General features: G+C 45.7%; 1 protein-coding gene across 2 annotated transcripts in view; it reads left to right on the top strand.

Annotated features, from left to right (window-relative positions):
- Nucleotides 1-3150: 3150 nt before the first annotated feature.
- Nucleotides 3151-16927, top strand: part of cdc42bpab (CDC42 binding protein kinase alpha (DMPK-like) b) — a 50775-nt gene continuing 36998 nt past the window's right edge. Inside the window, exon 1 of one of the 2 annotated variants that reach the window (XM_019857998.1) lies at nucleotides 3151-4456. In XM_019857998.1, the coding sequence (XP_019713557.1) occupies nucleotides 4279-4456 (178 nt within the window). In that variant the 5' untranslated portion in view covers nucleotides 3151-4278. The remainder of the gene's footprint in view (nucleotides 4457-16927) is intronic. The other variant, XM_019857999.1, reaches the window with a different exon arrangement.

Here is a 16927-nt window from a genome sequence, read left to right as displayed (position 1 = left end):
TATATATATATAACTTCATCATGAGGGTGGCAATTACGAACTGTATCCACTCTTCACTCTTTCTCTTCCCCTGACTAAATGTGTGGGCCAAAGTGCTCAATCAGGTTGTCTGCTGCCTTCCATTGTTGAGTGCAGTCAAGAGGCAGTCTAAGTGCCTATACACTAAAATACATTTGTCCTCTCTAATCATTACAAGCCCTAATTCGACAAATGAAGACGTCCTTCCTTTTTTTTCCCCCCCCAGTCTTCCTTCCTTCCCATGTCAATCAGAGACAAGTTGCTTTTAGTTCAAAGCCACATCTCAATGCTGCTAGGTGCCATTTCTTTTCAATCAAAGGCCACTGAACTCCCACAATCAACATTGGAGGTGTTAATTAACATGCAACATTTGCATTCAAAAGGCATCCAATTTATAGGTCGTTCCCTTCCATTTGTGCCATCCCAGAAAGCAGATCCCTTTGCAGGCGCCTCAAAAATGACGACTACGGAAGAATGGAGACTTTTTTTTTAAATTGGGAGAACTATGCATACATGTAAGCGGGCATCTCGGAGAGAAGGGGCTTGACTTTTGCAAATGATATGTAAGCACTGTCATTGAAAAACATCCCCCTCGGAGCGAAGGCGGAGCAGCACCGCAGAGTCAATATTGAACTTGTTGGTGGTCAGTGCAAATTCGTCATTATTATTCACATGCTCCTTGCGCCATCTGAACGTCAAATATTGGACGAATCGCTCCTTTGCACCATAATAGGCCCCCGAGGGACAGCAGACGCCCAACCAAGACGATCGACCGGCGCAGTCTGCAATCCAACTAATTGCTCAATAATCATCGATCAGTCTATCACAGGTGGAAAGCGCCAGACCAGACAAGACCCATGAACAATTATTGCTCAACGACCCAGTCAAGTACACGAGCGTCTAATTGCATTTCAGCATGGCTCGACTCAAACTAATCCTGCGCGGCACAGTAGATTTAGACAAATAGGATCAGACATGATTAGATAGGACTGAGCATTAATATTTGCATTAACTTTTAATTTAATTGAACGCCTCGGTCTCCAAGATTTTAAAATACTGCGAGAAAAGTACGGATAAAAAACACAACACAACACTGTATTTAAAAGTACGTTTTCAGTAATGTGCGCTAGAGGGCACTGCTGTCGCAAAACTCGTATTCTAATCTATCTATCTCTCTATCTATCTATCTATCTATCTATCTATCTATCTATCTATCTATCTATCTATCTATCGTCAAACCTCGAGGGATATAACGAATCTACGTTATGACAGTAGTTCGTTGTAATCATTTCCAATGAAATCGCTGCCAATTACGACGTATAATAAAAGATTTATAAGACACAAAACAAACTAGCGTTTCTACTCTCTCTCTTTCTCTCTATAGTAATGTACGTGTTTCTTTGGTCATCCAAATGCATTTTAAGTGCAGTATATGGGATAATGTCTACTGTGACTTAGTGATATCAGATGTCATGATAGAGGTACTTGGAGCCATCTAGTGGTATCAATTATTATTGTTTTCCGAAAGGTGAAACTTCATAGGCGCCTTATTTTCTTTATTTGTCGGGCCTTATTTTTTTCAGACAGGCACACACAGACGTGCAATCGCAGCGGCCAACTTTATATATTCCACAAATGGAGATCTTCTTGCAGGACCTGGTTTAAACGTTCCATGGCATGTGTTCTGTTTTATTTTTGTGACTTCAGGTTAAATGTTCTGCAAAGCGTTTTGTTACAGCTGCGGCTGTTCTGAAAGCACTGTTAGCTGTGAATGTGAATTGGTTTATTTTGAACGCAGCCATATTAGCATTTATAAGAGTCAATGTTGGGATGTGATACTGACAACACACGTGTTTATTCCTACTTCCCCCTGGACAAAAGGTTTTTTTTTTCAATTGAGTTGTACAGATGATATGTCACGTTAATGGTAGGAAAAGTTTTTAAATTATTTACCTTTGGTCTCATTTTTTGTCTGATAAAAACCTGTCATTTGACAGGGGAGTACAGACGTTGTCACTGTGCTGTTCCTCTATAACCACCACGCTGAAATAGAATGCTTCCAACTACACCTGATCATTATGTACCGTGGATCTATTATACAAATCTCGCGTGCTAAATTGACCCGTGTAATGTGTCTTGAGATTGCAAACAACTTCCCTCTTTGTGCCCCTTTTGCTCGTCCAAAGTAGGGAAAGTCAGAATGTGTGGAATATGAGTGCATTTTGGACCTGTGCACACTGACAAACACAGGGCCTCATTCTTGATCTCACTGCACCGCCAGCCCCCATCAGTGAGCACGCTCTGGTGACAATCTTGTCTGTTAATCATTAATCGATGTACTTTGAGCTTTGATAAGTGCCTGACTTCAAAAGCATGCGGTGTGATAAATCAGAGTAATGAAGAATAAAATGTCACATGTTGAACTCCATTTGTGTTCAAAATGATGAGCAAATATTCCTTTTGGCCTCCCTCTGCTCATAAAGATTGTGACTTTAGGCTTTGTGAATAAACAATTACTTTTATCCGGGGTCATAGAAAGGGTGCACGTGCATTGTGCCAATCTCTTGAAGATCGGCATGGGATTAATCCACAGTACTGATCATGCACCCAAAAACATATTCACTACGTGTGACTGCAATGCAACAGAATCATAAAAAAACGTTTTAATCTCCCATATTGTTGTACAGTACAGTATTGCAGTTTGATAAAGAGGCACTTGTAAAAACAAACGAAAAAAAATACAATGTATCCCTTGGTATGCACCGCGCCACCAGCAGCCTGACAGACAGCCCGCAGTTTCCATTCACATTTTTTGACAGCCCTCAGCATCACCCCCCTCCCTCCATTCCCTCCCCCTTTTCCGCACAGCAGATGCTGCGATGGGCGCCATGACAGTGATCTGAGATTTTGCCTGCAGAAGTAACCAAAGATGCTTTAAGACGAAGAAGAATGGCTCTAAACCAACGCCAAGATGGCGCCCCCCCCGTTCTACGCATGCGCGGCAGCGTCAACGGTTTTGTTCATAAATGCCTCCTCCCATGGTTGTTTTTGTAGCGCTTTAAACTGAAATCTGTAATGCCCTTGTATTTATTATTTGGGGTAGAAACGTTTTTGTTTTCATCCATTGTTCATATTTTACCAAGGAGCGTTGGTTCCCATAATGCAACGCGAGGCTACGACCAGGTCGGTTGAGATTTTCATCTCCACGGTTGAACGTCTCTGGTAGCGGGTCGCTCCGCTGTGTGAAGGCAGCTAAGAGGCGACGGAGCAGCGGGGGAGGTAGCAGGCGAACCAAAGGCGAAGAGGACAAGAGGGACTTTCGGCTGCGTCCCGTGTTTAGAGGCAGCGACACCAGACCTCTGGGTTTCACTTGACGGCAGACGGGCTCTTCTCCCCCCAAAAAAGAGAGAAAGCGAGAGACGAGGCCCTCCGCATAATTTGACGGCCAACTTACTTCTTTCGAACTCTTCAAAAACAACCGTCGTGTCGAAGTGGGTTGGAACTAAGGAGACGTTTTCGTTTGAGGACGGACACTGGGATTTAAAGAACATATCTGGCAGCACCGTGCTGCGACAACAAGAGGATATTTTTTGGGGTGCAAATTACGAATACGATTTGAAAGGCCCCGATTTGGCTTACGTTTGACAGGCACGGTGAGCACATGACAAGGGGATCCTTTGAAGAAAATTGTAATGATGACATTTGGCAGTAAAGCGAAGTAACGTTCACAACGCTAGCTTGCAAGCTACTCGGCTAAGGTAGCAGACTGCTAACTAAGCCTGTGTCGCCCTTTGCATTCCCGGAGTATAGAGGAGGGGCAGCGGGGCTTTGTAGCATTGCGGCTGGAATGGAGAATCCCAAATGTGTGCCACATCTACTCAGGGGAAACCGTTAAACCGCGGCGAGAGGACCCTTTTCCATTTTTGTTCAATCAAAGAGCAGCTTCCAAACCAACCGGCCTGGGGCAGCTAGGCCATGTTATTGGGACGACTACACTTTTCTCTTGTGCCCTGCGGCGATCGGGAATGTTAACATGGGGAGCTGCTGCACCCCATATACGCCCCAAATGTGGATCTGGAAGCAAAGATTATGAGTAAATTGGCAATACAGCGACTTCCCCGCAGCTGAAAGTTTGTGATTCCTTATTTTCCAAACCTATTCAAGGTGAGATAACTTTTTTTTTGACTGGCTTGTTCGAGCCCAGCCTTTTTCGTCGTATTTTCACTCACTCATCATTAAACCCAACTGGACTGCACAACCATGTCGGGAGAGGTGCGTTTGAAGAAGCTGGAAAAGCTGATTTTGGACGGGCCCGCTGATTCCAATGGCCAGTGTCTTAGTGTGGAAACCCTTCTGGACGTCCTGGTGTGTCTCTACGATGAGTGCAACAATTCTCCACTCCGAAGAGAGAAGAATATTCTGGAGTTTTTGGATTGGGGTAAGGCAGTCGTACCATCTTTTACTACTACAATATTTATTCTCCATTTCCCCCTGTTTGGGGCCCTGTGCAGACAGCCTCTCATTGTTGTTCTTTTTTGGTAAGACGATAGGCTAAGAACGTTGGTTGTGCACCGGCCCTCCCTTCCACATCACATTCCTTTTATAGTAGTGGTGGGGCTCACTCTGCCTGCTCTTTTCCTTAACACTAACACTTCCTCAATAACAAAAAACTACACATTAACATACTCTGAATTTCAGCTCGTCATCAATAAATATTTTTCGGATTTCTGTTGTCCTCTGGGACAGCAGACTGATTTGTGTTGAATCAAATGAAGACTATTTGTGCCACAACTGACGGCGAGTCATTTAACCTGCAAGCTGGCTACTGGGTCAGCCAACTCGACACTCTTATTATTCAGCGATGCGTATGGTATTCACTAGGCAAGCTCTCCCTTTTAAAGCCATACACACTAACCGTCATAGATACCCCAGTAGAATGTGAGGGTGGTGACCCCAAGAAGACAGTAACTGCCTCCTGACACATAACCTACGGTGTCACATGTAACTTTGACTCCCTTTTTCGGACCATAGGAGTAAACTTGTTTGCTGTTCCAAGCTGTTTTGTTTCCATGGTTTCACACTAATCACAGTTGCGTGGCCTCTCCTTTCCACGTTCTTGCGAGTTTATAACCAGCAAAGGTGTTTTCACTGTACAGCTTGCAATTTTGTAACTTTTCCACTCCTCTCGTACGAAGATTGGGGGGGAGGAAGACATCACATGAAGCTTGGGGGATGCGCACACACACACACACACACATGCACGCACGCATGCGCGCTCATTGGGTAGCGTAGAGGAGCTAAATGTGCGTGCGCGCCAGTATGACATGGGGAGTTTGGTTTGTGCATGAAGCAGGAATGTGAACAACTCACCTTTTTTAGCTCGCTGCCGGAGCATGCCTGCCCTGCCCTGCATGTCTGGGAAAGCCCTGGAAGCAGCAGCAGCAGCAGCAACTATGTGCCCTCATAGGAGGGAATGTGGATTCATGATACGCCCGACAGTGGAAGTAAAAAATCAAATGCAAGAAAAACATTTCATTTAGGTGACAACCATTGTGCCCCAATTCATTAGTAAAAGACAGGCACTAGTCGTGATAATTACTGTCGACAGGATGGTAGTTAAGCGGTCAGATGGCAGTTCGTTGTGGTTGTTCAGTTTTGACTACCCCACCCATCGGCATCTGTACAACCTGTTGTCGGCCTGTTCCAAAAACTGATCTCTGTGGGCTTGTAAAACACCGGACGTGGTTGCTCGCTTAGCGTGAGAATGCAACGGTTGTTTGCTGTCTTTATCATATCAATGATTATTAGCCGCATCGCCGGCTCGGCCGAAGCTGAGTGGTGCGAAGCGGGTCGCTTGGCTGGTAAAAGCGTTGAAATCGGTGTTGTTATCCACACCTCGAGTGTCTCCACACGGCTGAGCTGGCTCCTGCCCAGATGGCAGGCTGGTAAAGGGGTGTCACTGTCATAGTATTGGAGCATGTTTAATATCGTCGAGATGTCCCGAATAGTTGATTTTCCATGGATTTCTGTGATCATTGGCCCTCGGGGCCCATGCAATCACATTTGAATATTTGATATTGTGAACAAAATCTATAATGATTAACGTCGTTTTTTTTCTCCTCGAGTGCCTTGCTCGATCACCCGGTCAGAAGAGCGGCACACCTGTAATAAAAATTACAAGCACTCTATTAGTTTGACAGCCTCCAATTTCTGCTTTACCACTACAAAAGAAACGTCCCAGTGGCAGCCTGTTAAAAGCAGGCTCCATCTGATAGATGGCATAAACACAGTTCAATCCTACATGCTGTAAAACGGTTCAAGATGGTCTGCGTGAAACCCAATCACACTCCAGCTTTAGTCCGAGCCGCCTTTTTCAGCAGACTTAAGAATGTACAGCCAAAGTCGGGCTCCGGCCTAAAGGTCCCACGTTCGAACCACGGTCATCGGGGCAGTACGCCTTTTTGTGAGACATCATCAATAAGGCGCTGATCGGGGACAGATGAAGGCCACCATTTCGATTGGAGGTGCTTTTCTTCTTGTTTGGTGACCTCATTGCACCTGAAACGGAGACCCCTGCATGACCCAAAGCCACAGGGGAAACCCACATGGGAAAGTACGCCGCGTCCCGATTTCGTGTGTTTACATCTGCCGTTAGTGTGCAGAGCAGACTTCTCTCGTTCGGGCTCATGCTGCTTCTCCTTCACGCTTCGTGCGGTTTGTGAACTCCAACGTCATCTTTTATCACAACGCAATGAGGACCAACACATTATCGACAGCTATAGCTCCTAAATGGGTTGACGTTAGCACCACTCGAAGCACCCAAGAACGTAGTGTTGCCTCCTGCAACATTCACAGGAGGGAGATGGCAGCATTATTCACATCGATGAAACAACATCAGAACCTGCTGGGGCATGCCTATGTTGTGAAGAGGGGTGTAGAGTTTTTTTTTAATTGTGATAAATCTGCAACATAATACATGCCAGCACAATGTGTGAAAGGCAATAATGAGTCAGGCTGTATCTGTGTGGAGATTGAGCGCCGCTCTACAAAAAGAAACTTGTTTTCTGTGCCGAGCAACCTCATCTACCCCTTTAGAAAAAAAAAAATGTAATAAACCAGCAATTCTGACTCAGCCTTTGAGTGTATGAGTCAATTTGACGTGTTTACTACTGTGCTCTGCTCCAGCTGAGTTAAGTGTGAGAGTTGTCCTATTTGTGCGGAGGGAAAAACATTTCTGGATGTCATCTTTTTTCTTCTCGTATTATTTGCAGTTTCTGTTTGTTAAGGTTCACATGATTCATTTACGACCTGACCTTTTCTCAATCCGGCATCTGTGATCCCCGCAATGGCCAGCTGTTCAACTGATGTATGTGTGTTCCGCTTTGCAGGGCTCTTATTGGCAGCATCCCCCAGACGCACGCACACACACGCGCGCACACACCTTAGTGTGTATGTGCGCTCACTTATACAGAGACACACTTGTTGTTTTGACTCGTCGCTCTGAGTGTCCTCGCTATAGCTCTTAGAATGACATTTTGGTTCCAGGGAGTAGGTGTTGCTCTACACGCTTTAAATTTGACGTCAGGCCCCTTTGGTTCCACCTCATCCAGAACAAAAAGCCTTGTATGTGAGGCCATGCTCTCAGCCCCTTGGCATCTTGTACTTTCTGCCTATTGCTGTTCCAGCAGCTAGCATGTGATTCGACCACTTTGAAACGAATTCAGTAGTTGCGGATGGAAAAGAGGGTTCATCATATATTCAGGGTCTCAATGAATAGATTTTTCGCAGCTGAACCAAAGGATGAAGAGTACCGGGTCTACGTTACAATGATCTCGCTCCCGGGCCTGACCATTTTATAGAAGCCGTCTCCGAACAGGACATCCTCACGCCCTCTCGGGCTGTTCTGACGTTTCCTGTCTGGCTGTCCGGTGGTGACAGTGGGCGCAGCGAACAGGAAGAAAGCACAAGAGCTCAATGAGCTCGTTGGGACTAAACGTCGACATGATGTCATTGAAGGAAGTGAGGCAGCTGTACTGCATTGTATCATTGCGCGCTCGCTTGTGTCCAGCATTGTGGTGGTGTTGACAAGCGCTTCAAGTCATTAACGCGGTCATTTCCTTTGCCGCGGAGTCCCGCTTGCAGAGAAGCTCATGTCTCATTTGTGCTGCTGGTCTAAATAGGACACAAAATGGCCGTTGAGTCCCAGTCTGCGTCTTTGTTCCGTTATCATTTTATCTTGATATTGCTGAGCAGTGGCGTGCGAAGGTGTGTTGATGCCCAATACTAACCATGCGCAATTGCCAAGAGCAGGGTAGAAGCGCTGATGGAAATTGAATGGCCGCCTGCCTCGTGCTCAAATTTAGATTTAAAAATAAAATGAAATTTAATGGCCCTTTCACATTTTATTTAGTACTTGCTCTTGACTGATAATGACATAACCGTTACTCACAAATCAATGACGGCTCAGCTTGCAAATTTCACATGACCGAACTCAAGTAACAGGATGAACAAGATTTCGGAATTTTATGAAGGCAGCATGAGTGATATTTTGTTGACGATATCAATATTTTGTTGGGCTAAGACAGGCGTACCGATATTTGCGATGGCTCATTAAAAGGCGGCGGCTGCTGTTTTGACTTCCTTTGCGCGACTCTCAAAGGATACGCTGCGGCACACGGGTCATTAGCCAGGCCCACAGGACCCCCAGGACCTGACCGCTAATGACGTCGACCCCTCCGCGCTTCCCCTTTCCTCTTCCCCTGTCCTTCCGCACCCCCTACCATCTTGCTTTTCATCTTCCTCTCCTTTTCTGCCTCATTCTCTCCTTGTGGATTTGGCTGACCCCCGCTCATCAGGCCACCAATGCTGTCATGAACTTTCTTTTGTGGGTTATTTCAGTCGTCTTACTTTGTTTTTATCAGGGGAGGTTAGGTTGGCGCGTTCACACCCGCTGTCAACACAGCCGAGTTGGAAAAGCTAGTCTTGTGTGTTAAACCTAACACCACTGTTGCAGCATCGGGACATTCCCTTCACCACGGAGCCATCCAGCCCCGAGGACTGCTGAGGTTATCCTTGTTGAAATCAGCGGGGCAGAAGAGTCAATCCAGGCCAACCAAACTTAAGTTTAATTGCTTCTATTGTTTTCTTCTGTGTTGTTGCTGCTCAGTGTTGACACTCGCTTATGGTTCGGCGTGCTGTTTCATGTGTACGGCGACTGCAGACACAGTGCTATTGAATCACTTGAAAAGAACACGCAAGCTGACATTTCGGCATTTCATTGACATCGAACGCTGTGAGCGGCAGTGAAACTCCAGCCTTGAATTTCTTTCTCTTCCTCCTGCAGCTTTTTCAAAACACATTTGAAGTGGACTTCCGCAGTATAACATAAAACACACGCCTCATACCTCCGTAACCGCAAGTTTGGTTCTAATGACTGGATTTGCAGGTTTTAGCTTGAGTTTAGTTGTCGTAGCACGGTGCTCCAAAGTGTCGACGTTAACGTCATGAGGCGGTGTTTCTACAGGACAGGAAAGGATTGAATCCTGGGAAATTACGCAAAGCTTTAATTGTGCTTTCAATGCCATGCAAACACTTGGACACTGAGGAAAAGTGTCTGCTCAAAATGACTTGACACCAATTAGCAAGTCCTTTTTTTTTTTTTTGGTTTGCCAGTCTAGCTCACAGCGAGCGACACATCAACCAGTCGGCGCTGCAGATGAAGAAACATCTTGAATGCCTTCTTCATATTTCTCATATTGCTAACGGGAAAAGTTTTGGAAACCTGTCTAACATGTCCATTTTGGGAGCAGCCAGCTTGCATCGAGCAAAAAAACATTCACATACTTTTTTCTCTTCCGATCTGGTCGGGGGAAGAAGAGCTTTTGCCTATAGCTGACTCTTCAAATAAGGGGTGTTGGGAACGTCACTTTAAACTTTGACAAACGTTTCAATCTACAATTACATTCGTACAATAGACTACACTAGGTACGTTTGTATTCTATGTTGAGACAGCGCCCTGGGGCGAGGTCGCAGTTTGTTTGCACCAAGCTGTGCTTTTCAGGTCATTCAATTTGGTTGACATTTTGTGAACACATTCATCATGTCACATTACACTCGCACACGTCACCGCTCAGCGCTTGGCGATGAGGGACAGGCAGCATGTTTGTGCTAAGCTAGGTTAGCTGGAGAGGCTTTTAACAGCCGCCGGGCGGTCATGAGAATTCAGTGGTGCCGCAGATGTGCTTTTAAAATTCTTACTTTCAAGGCAGGAATTTTTGTGTGGACCCATTTTTGTGGTCGACTTCACCGAGTGAGGAGACGTTTTTTTTCCCCCAGCCCGATTTCAGTAGTATGCTGCTGTGTCACACTACTTATGTCGGTAGCCTTCCTGCCCTGAAGTGAAAACACAAGCCATATCAAGGTTTACTTGAATCGGGCTAAACTGCGGTAAACTGAAATGTACGGTTGGTTAGTTGGTCATGTGGCTTTCAGCTCAGTTGCCTCTGACCAATGTGCGCTCTCAGTTTAAAAAAAAAAAAAAAATTGTCATAGTTTTTCAGTTCTTCGATTCTGGGAGAGTGGACTTGTCCGCCCAGTGTACTGAGCAATTGCACCAAAAGCGTATGCCCATGGTAAAATTGATACAGAAAGAGGATTAAAATAATGTCATACATTCCAAAGTTAGAGTAACCTTCCTCTAGCTGTTGTTAAATGTCAGGATTAGAGAATCCCCGGCTTCTTGGGATCCAGCCACACAGGCAATTTGGCTTCCACAGTAGATCCATTTTAAACCATGTGTACACATTATTGTATCTCTAAACTAATCTTTTTTTTTTTTTAAAGTCATGATAATCCTTTAATATAGAAGATGGGTTTCGAGAGATGCCATAAAAATTTAAATTGCAATACGTTCTCTGTGTTTTTGCGGCTATAAAACGATCAGTATGGGAGTTTGACTGCTGGCCGACCCTCCGCCGTCTCGACCCCAGGACGAAACCTATTTGAGGCTCTTAAAACCAGAGCCCTCCGCAGCTTTGTCACAGAACAGGTTCATAAATAATGTGATTTTCTCTGGCCTCTGCTTTCTCCTCCTCCAGCTTGGCTTCTCTTTCCTGTTGCAGGATGTTTATCTGTCAGCAGAGAATCAGGCACAAAAGCCCAGCTATGGTTGGATGGGGGGGATGCCAAGGAATCCAATCAAGATCGTCTTGCCTCTGCTTCGCAGCTGTGGGCATGTACTTACTCGTGGAGAAATACTTCTTTTTTTTTTTCCACTTTAGAAGCCTTCTGACTTGCAGTTATTGTGGTTATTTACAATCTTAAGCCCACTTTCTCCAAACTAAGAATCACAGTTCAAACTTGAATTGAAATTGCGTAGATGGTATATTTTGCTAAGGAAAAAAACGTATTTCTGAGATGGGTCTTGCGCTGACATTTTTCGGGAAACCCTTTTCCGGATGAACATTTCCACACGTAGCATCATATGTGTTTGGACCACCTACATTTTTGGAGTCTTCAGTTGTAGATTTAACTGCCTTTGGGAAAGTAATCATCACGCATTCAAGTGGGTTTGGTTCAGTCTTGAGCTACTGCTTATGCTGCCAGACAACTCCCAACTGTGTCGACAACAGATTCCCTATCGTGATGTGCAGGACAGGAATTGAACCGAGACCCGACACTACGAGGCAGAAGTCCTCGCAAACACTAGCTGCAAGTGTAAGTTAGCATCAGTCTATGGTGGTAACTCGGTGCGCGGCATTGCTGCTATCAGCTCGCTCAGACAATGCGTTCTTGAGGACGACCGCTTTGAAGAGTTCTTTCTGCAAGAGGAAATGGCTCCAAACCGCTGGATCTGGCTGCTTCATATCTTTTCTACGTTTGCTGCACAGCTCCCGGTTGCTTTGAGCCTTGGGCTCAGTTGTGTGTGTAAAAAATCGCTGACTCAGTCTCAGTCCCGCAGCCCCCATTGCTGGGCTGCTTGTGGAATTTGGAGCTGAGGTGCAATGTACGGGAGCGCAGCAGCTGTTTGGAAGGGGCCAGATCGACCTCTTTGTCCACCAGTTCCCCCACTCGCCCCTCCTTTGCATTCTGCGTGTCTTTTCTGTCTGCCTGCTTCTGGCCTCATTGTGCATTTCTTTGTGATGGTCAATGACGGTCAGTCGGCTTCCATTCTTTAAATGCTGCTCCCCGGCGATTGCTGATTTGTGATAATCGAGCATCTCCACTCGCCCTCCTGTTTTTCGATGCATTCTCTTGTCTATTTCCTGTTTGTCATCTCCTCGCGGCGCCCCCTCCTCCCGCCTCTTGGCCGGTGCTCCCACCCCTCCCTCGCACACTGCCGTATCTCAACTTTGCCTAGTGACTGACAAGCGCGTCCCCGGGTCTGTCTGCGTGCCATGCGCCAGTTGGACTGCACATGCTCTCAATTAGCATGCGAAAGACTTGTGCATGAGTTCTCGTCAGTTTAGCCTGCAGTGTCCTCAAAGTGCAGAAACGATCTGCAGGATTCATAGAGCCTTCTGGACCGCATTCATGCACACATAGTTGGATTCCTTTTCTCACACCGCCAGAGTCATAAAGGGAACTTGCAGACTGAAGAAGGCAGACATGTGTGCCATTTGTTCAGGAGAGCAAGACAGACAAAGACAATGAAAACGTACCCAACTTGACTTGATGTGTTGTCATGTGCTGCACCTCCATTCATCAAATGGTGGGGACATTTCATGGCTATTTGTGTCCTCTCGTGATATACAATATTTTCTTACAGAGACGCAACAGTAGCCTGCTTGTTTCACCTCTTAACGAGAGGCACGCAGTTGCGTGATAAAATGAGAAGACGCGGGTGTGGCAGTCGAGCCTGTTGGGTGAAAGTTGGCGTGCTTTCTTGGTATGTCGTCGCCGGCTTTGACGGAGTCCAGTGAGTAGTTTATGAGTCTGTTGAGCGAGGCGATGGCGACGCATTCACCTAGATGGCAACAGCGGTCAGTTGCCACACCCTGTCCTCTCCCGCAGACCCAATCTACTTATCTATGAGGTCACTTGTCTCCTACCCGTTATCTCGGTCTCTGCCTGCTCCTGTCCCAGAGGCTTGTTTGTTGTCACCGTTTTTACAGTCGTGAATCCATCCTAAATGGATCAGGCTTGTTTTACCCATGCACGCTCACGCTGGTCACTTAGCCCTCGAATGTCTGAGCGACTCATCCTCTGAATTTGGCGAAGGCGGTCGCCTCCCAATTTTATACGCAGGAGAAACTGAGGTTTGGTGCATCAAGATCCTTTCTTCTCTGTCTCCCCCTTTTTGATGAATGACCACCTGGTAATCTTATCACAGCAACTCCTTTCGTCTTACTGGAAGGTCATAACAAAAGCCTGGTGGATGCTCTTACACAAATGGGTGAATCCATTTATAGTAACGGGTGGACCCGATGGGACTCAAACCCTTAAATGGTGCACAGTCCTCGCTGGGCTGCACCACTTGAGGCACAGAGTACCCCCCCACCCCCACACACACACACCACTACCATCAGCTGGGGAATAACGGTGATGTGCCCAGAAAAGGCTTTTGGAAACTTGTGACGCAATATCTTATCAGGATGTTGTTACATGTTGCTGTTAGAACATGGATGAGATGTATACTGCTGATTGGTGCCTTTAACTTGCCCGGTGTATTAAGTGCTTCTTTCTGGAAGTTAACAAGGTGCCACAGTATTTCGACATTCGTGTACGCCTAATGGAACATCTTATTTATTTCTCTTAAACCACGGGGCTTTGGAAAATGCTGTCCCGGTTACAGAACATTGCTCGTGCATGGTATTGCTGGCTCTCAGGCTCAGGTTTAGATTCTGCCATAAATTCACTTGTTCCCGGGAATGCAGGAGAAAATGTTTCTACTGCAGACAGACGAGTCGTCCAGCTGTCAGTTTCTGTTTCACCAGAGTCACGGGCAAAAAAAGATAATTCTGCAAGTTCCCTTTGTGTTAAAAAAAAGGTTCAGTTCAGGAGAATCATTTTCGAGTGCTGCGGGCTATGACATTTTGATGTGCACTGCAGGAAAAAGGGGGGTGCGGACATTTGCCATGCTTCCAGTCGTACAGAAGATGCCTTCTGTGGGGACGGAACACATAGAGATGCACAATAGTGGGAATCAAAGTGACGCATTCTTGGTTTCAATCCAAAATGGTAATCGTAGTTGTACTGTTGTCTGGAGTAAAAGTATTGATTTAAAAAAAAATAAAAAATCCCAACGCATCGTCACCATCACCACCTTCGCAGGTATTTTGTATCATCAACAGTTCCCTGTATTATCAGACTACAGTATACAGAAAAAGCGCTCTTGGTAACGTATCCTGAAACGCTGCTGCCGTTCTCACCTTATCTCCACATATTGGGAGGGCATGTTGACACAGAATTGCATAAATCCACTTGTTTGCACTGTGGGTCAAACGCGTTGACTTGAAAGCTCGCACTCTGTGTTCCAAGTGTACTCGCGTGCGCTCGCGCACTGGATTGTATTTCCCGCTGCAGAGCAAAATTGTCTGCCGTTTGAGCGCTTTCCCATTTTGCCCTTCACTTATTTCCGGCGGTTCTCAGTGATTTAGTCACAAATATTTTGCATTGCAAACTGGGAGTTGGGCTGCTGTCCGCACGCCTGCGGCGATCTCACAGCTATCATTCACGAGAGAGCCAGACACCTTTCATTTGGGTCGGTGGTGCCCCGCCCCACAAACACATCTGTTGGGAGAGCCCCAGGCGTTGACAAAGTGGTCTGTTTCTATTTTCGGCTATATTTGGGGCAATTTGTTTGGGCTACTTGCATTTGTATGACTAAAGAGAGCGTGGGCTACAGAGTCACTTCCCCTTGAAGAATGGAATGATGTTTTGTTCCCGGTGACCTTGAAATGCTTCATTCAGCTATCTGTCACTCAACAACTCACTTCAATGTTATTTGTCAGGCAATGAATTTGGAATAAATTCATTGTGAAGAAGGAAGGGCGAACCAGCTCATTTTGGGAGTGGAAGGCGCAGGAACACGATGCTGAAGTTGTTGGGGCCAGCTTGAATTGAATCAGATGTTTCTGATGAATAAAAGGGAAATTAAATGGACAGACTCGCTGGTTGTAACCATGCGACACCATAGGAAAACAGCTGGGATTTCTCTCTCAGAATTTTCGGCGGGGTGGGGGACTGGTTCAATTGTGATTTCCATATGCATTCTTGGAAATGAAGAGGAGGAAAATGAGGTGAGCAAGTGAGTGAAATCCCTCGCGGCAGACATTGAGGGTTGCATTTGTTCATTTTTATGATTGATTCATAGCTCTTTCTCAACAAGGTTACATGATGGACTATGAAAAGTAGCTTATGAGCTCTCTTCCTTCCAGCAGCCCCGTCACGGTCAGACAAAGGGGAAGGCCATCCACAGGTTTCTTCCTCTGCTCGTCTAATCCTGAAAAGTCACCATCTCTTTCCATCTCCCCCCCCCCATCTCTCTTGAAAACAGCATTTTTGTGTCGTTACCTCACTCTGGTTGTAAATAATATCCGTGATGGCTTCCAGATGTGCCTCCATCCCATTGTGGAAGTGGGAATAGGGTTGGAGTGTGGTGCGGTTGTAAGGGTTGGACACTTACTGTAACTGGCTCAACTGCTGACTGCTCTCACTGGCTCGTTCGTCACTCTGCACTGTCCGGTTTGGCTTTCTGTTCCGAGTTGAACCAAACTGATTTTCCAGTGCTACGCTCTTCTTAGGCTCTCCTTCTGCTGGATGTTGTTATCCCACAATCATGTTCGGTTGTAGTTTGAGAGTTTCTTAACCGCAGACGAAGATCAGACATCATCATCATGTTAGTTCTTCCAGTGCACTTCGTGAGGCCACTAATTCCTCCCATCTTCTGTTTTTCTTTTTTTTTGGGGGGGGGGGGCTATGAGTGAGACAAACCTGAAATTTTAGGGTACAAGAAGAACATTTTGAGGCACACACCGTAATTCAACTTGTAACTATTCACTCCACTCATGCTCACAATTACTGATACTGAAGTGTGGGGTAGAAATTGGTTTGCAAAAAAAAACAAACCAAAAAAAAACATATACAACAACTTGACTGGCCGCACAGGCATTTCATTTCAATTTACTTTCATTGACTTTCAAAATGCAAAGTACCTTTGACTCATGGCTATAGGAGTTTTGTGCCCGTGCATGTTTGCTTTCTTAAATATTGACCGAAATGGCGTGTGACTTGCCTTACAGCACAAAGTCCACGAAGCACAAGGTTTGCACGAATGCCACGGTGCAGCTTAAGGCGGCGCTGTGAGTATTTACATCTAAAACATACAGCGTTGCCTCGAGGGTTAATTTCAGATCCCCATTGAGCTCGGTTTGTTTGGATAGATTTGCTCCGGGGTCATTTCCCACGTACGCATTAGCCGTCAACCCGTCATTAACCAGTCAAATGAGAAGTACCCGAAACAATTTCTCATTTGATGTTGTGAAAGCGCTCTATAAATACAGCTGTATTGTATAATGAGGAGGGACAACAAATGCTTTGTTGCTCATACACCTTATATGGCTCACGAGTATAAATTGACATCAACTATGACTGTCATCTTAAAATAAACACATTTGACACGCATCACCGCCTATCGATCACAATTGCCAAGCATATGGCATCAGGCCAGTCAGCATCTAGCTAGGAGCTGAATGATAGTGTGCTTACTTGCTGTACATTTTTCTTTTTCTCCCAGAAAATGTGTCAAGCTCCGTATTGGCATTCTAATAGTTCCATGTTCAGCATATGCATGACACTTCGAGGCATATTTTCCCTAAAACGTAGCATGTACGTAAAGCACGACGCAGTGGAGGTACTTTGGAAACGATGCACTGAGCCAGCACAAACCCAGCAATTACACGAAAATCAT

This window comes from Hippocampus comes, unplaced genomic scaffold, assembly GCF_001891065.2.
Source record: "Hippocampus comes isolate QL1 unplaced genomic scaffold, H_comes_QL1_v1.1 scaffold339, whole genome shotgun sequence".
Lineage (NCBI taxonomy): Eukaryota > Metazoa > Chordata > Actinopteri > Syngnathiformes > Syngnathidae > Hippocampus > Hippocampus comes.
Note: the sequence above shows the minus strand (reverse complement) of the source record. Positions and strands in the feature narration are given on the sequence as shown.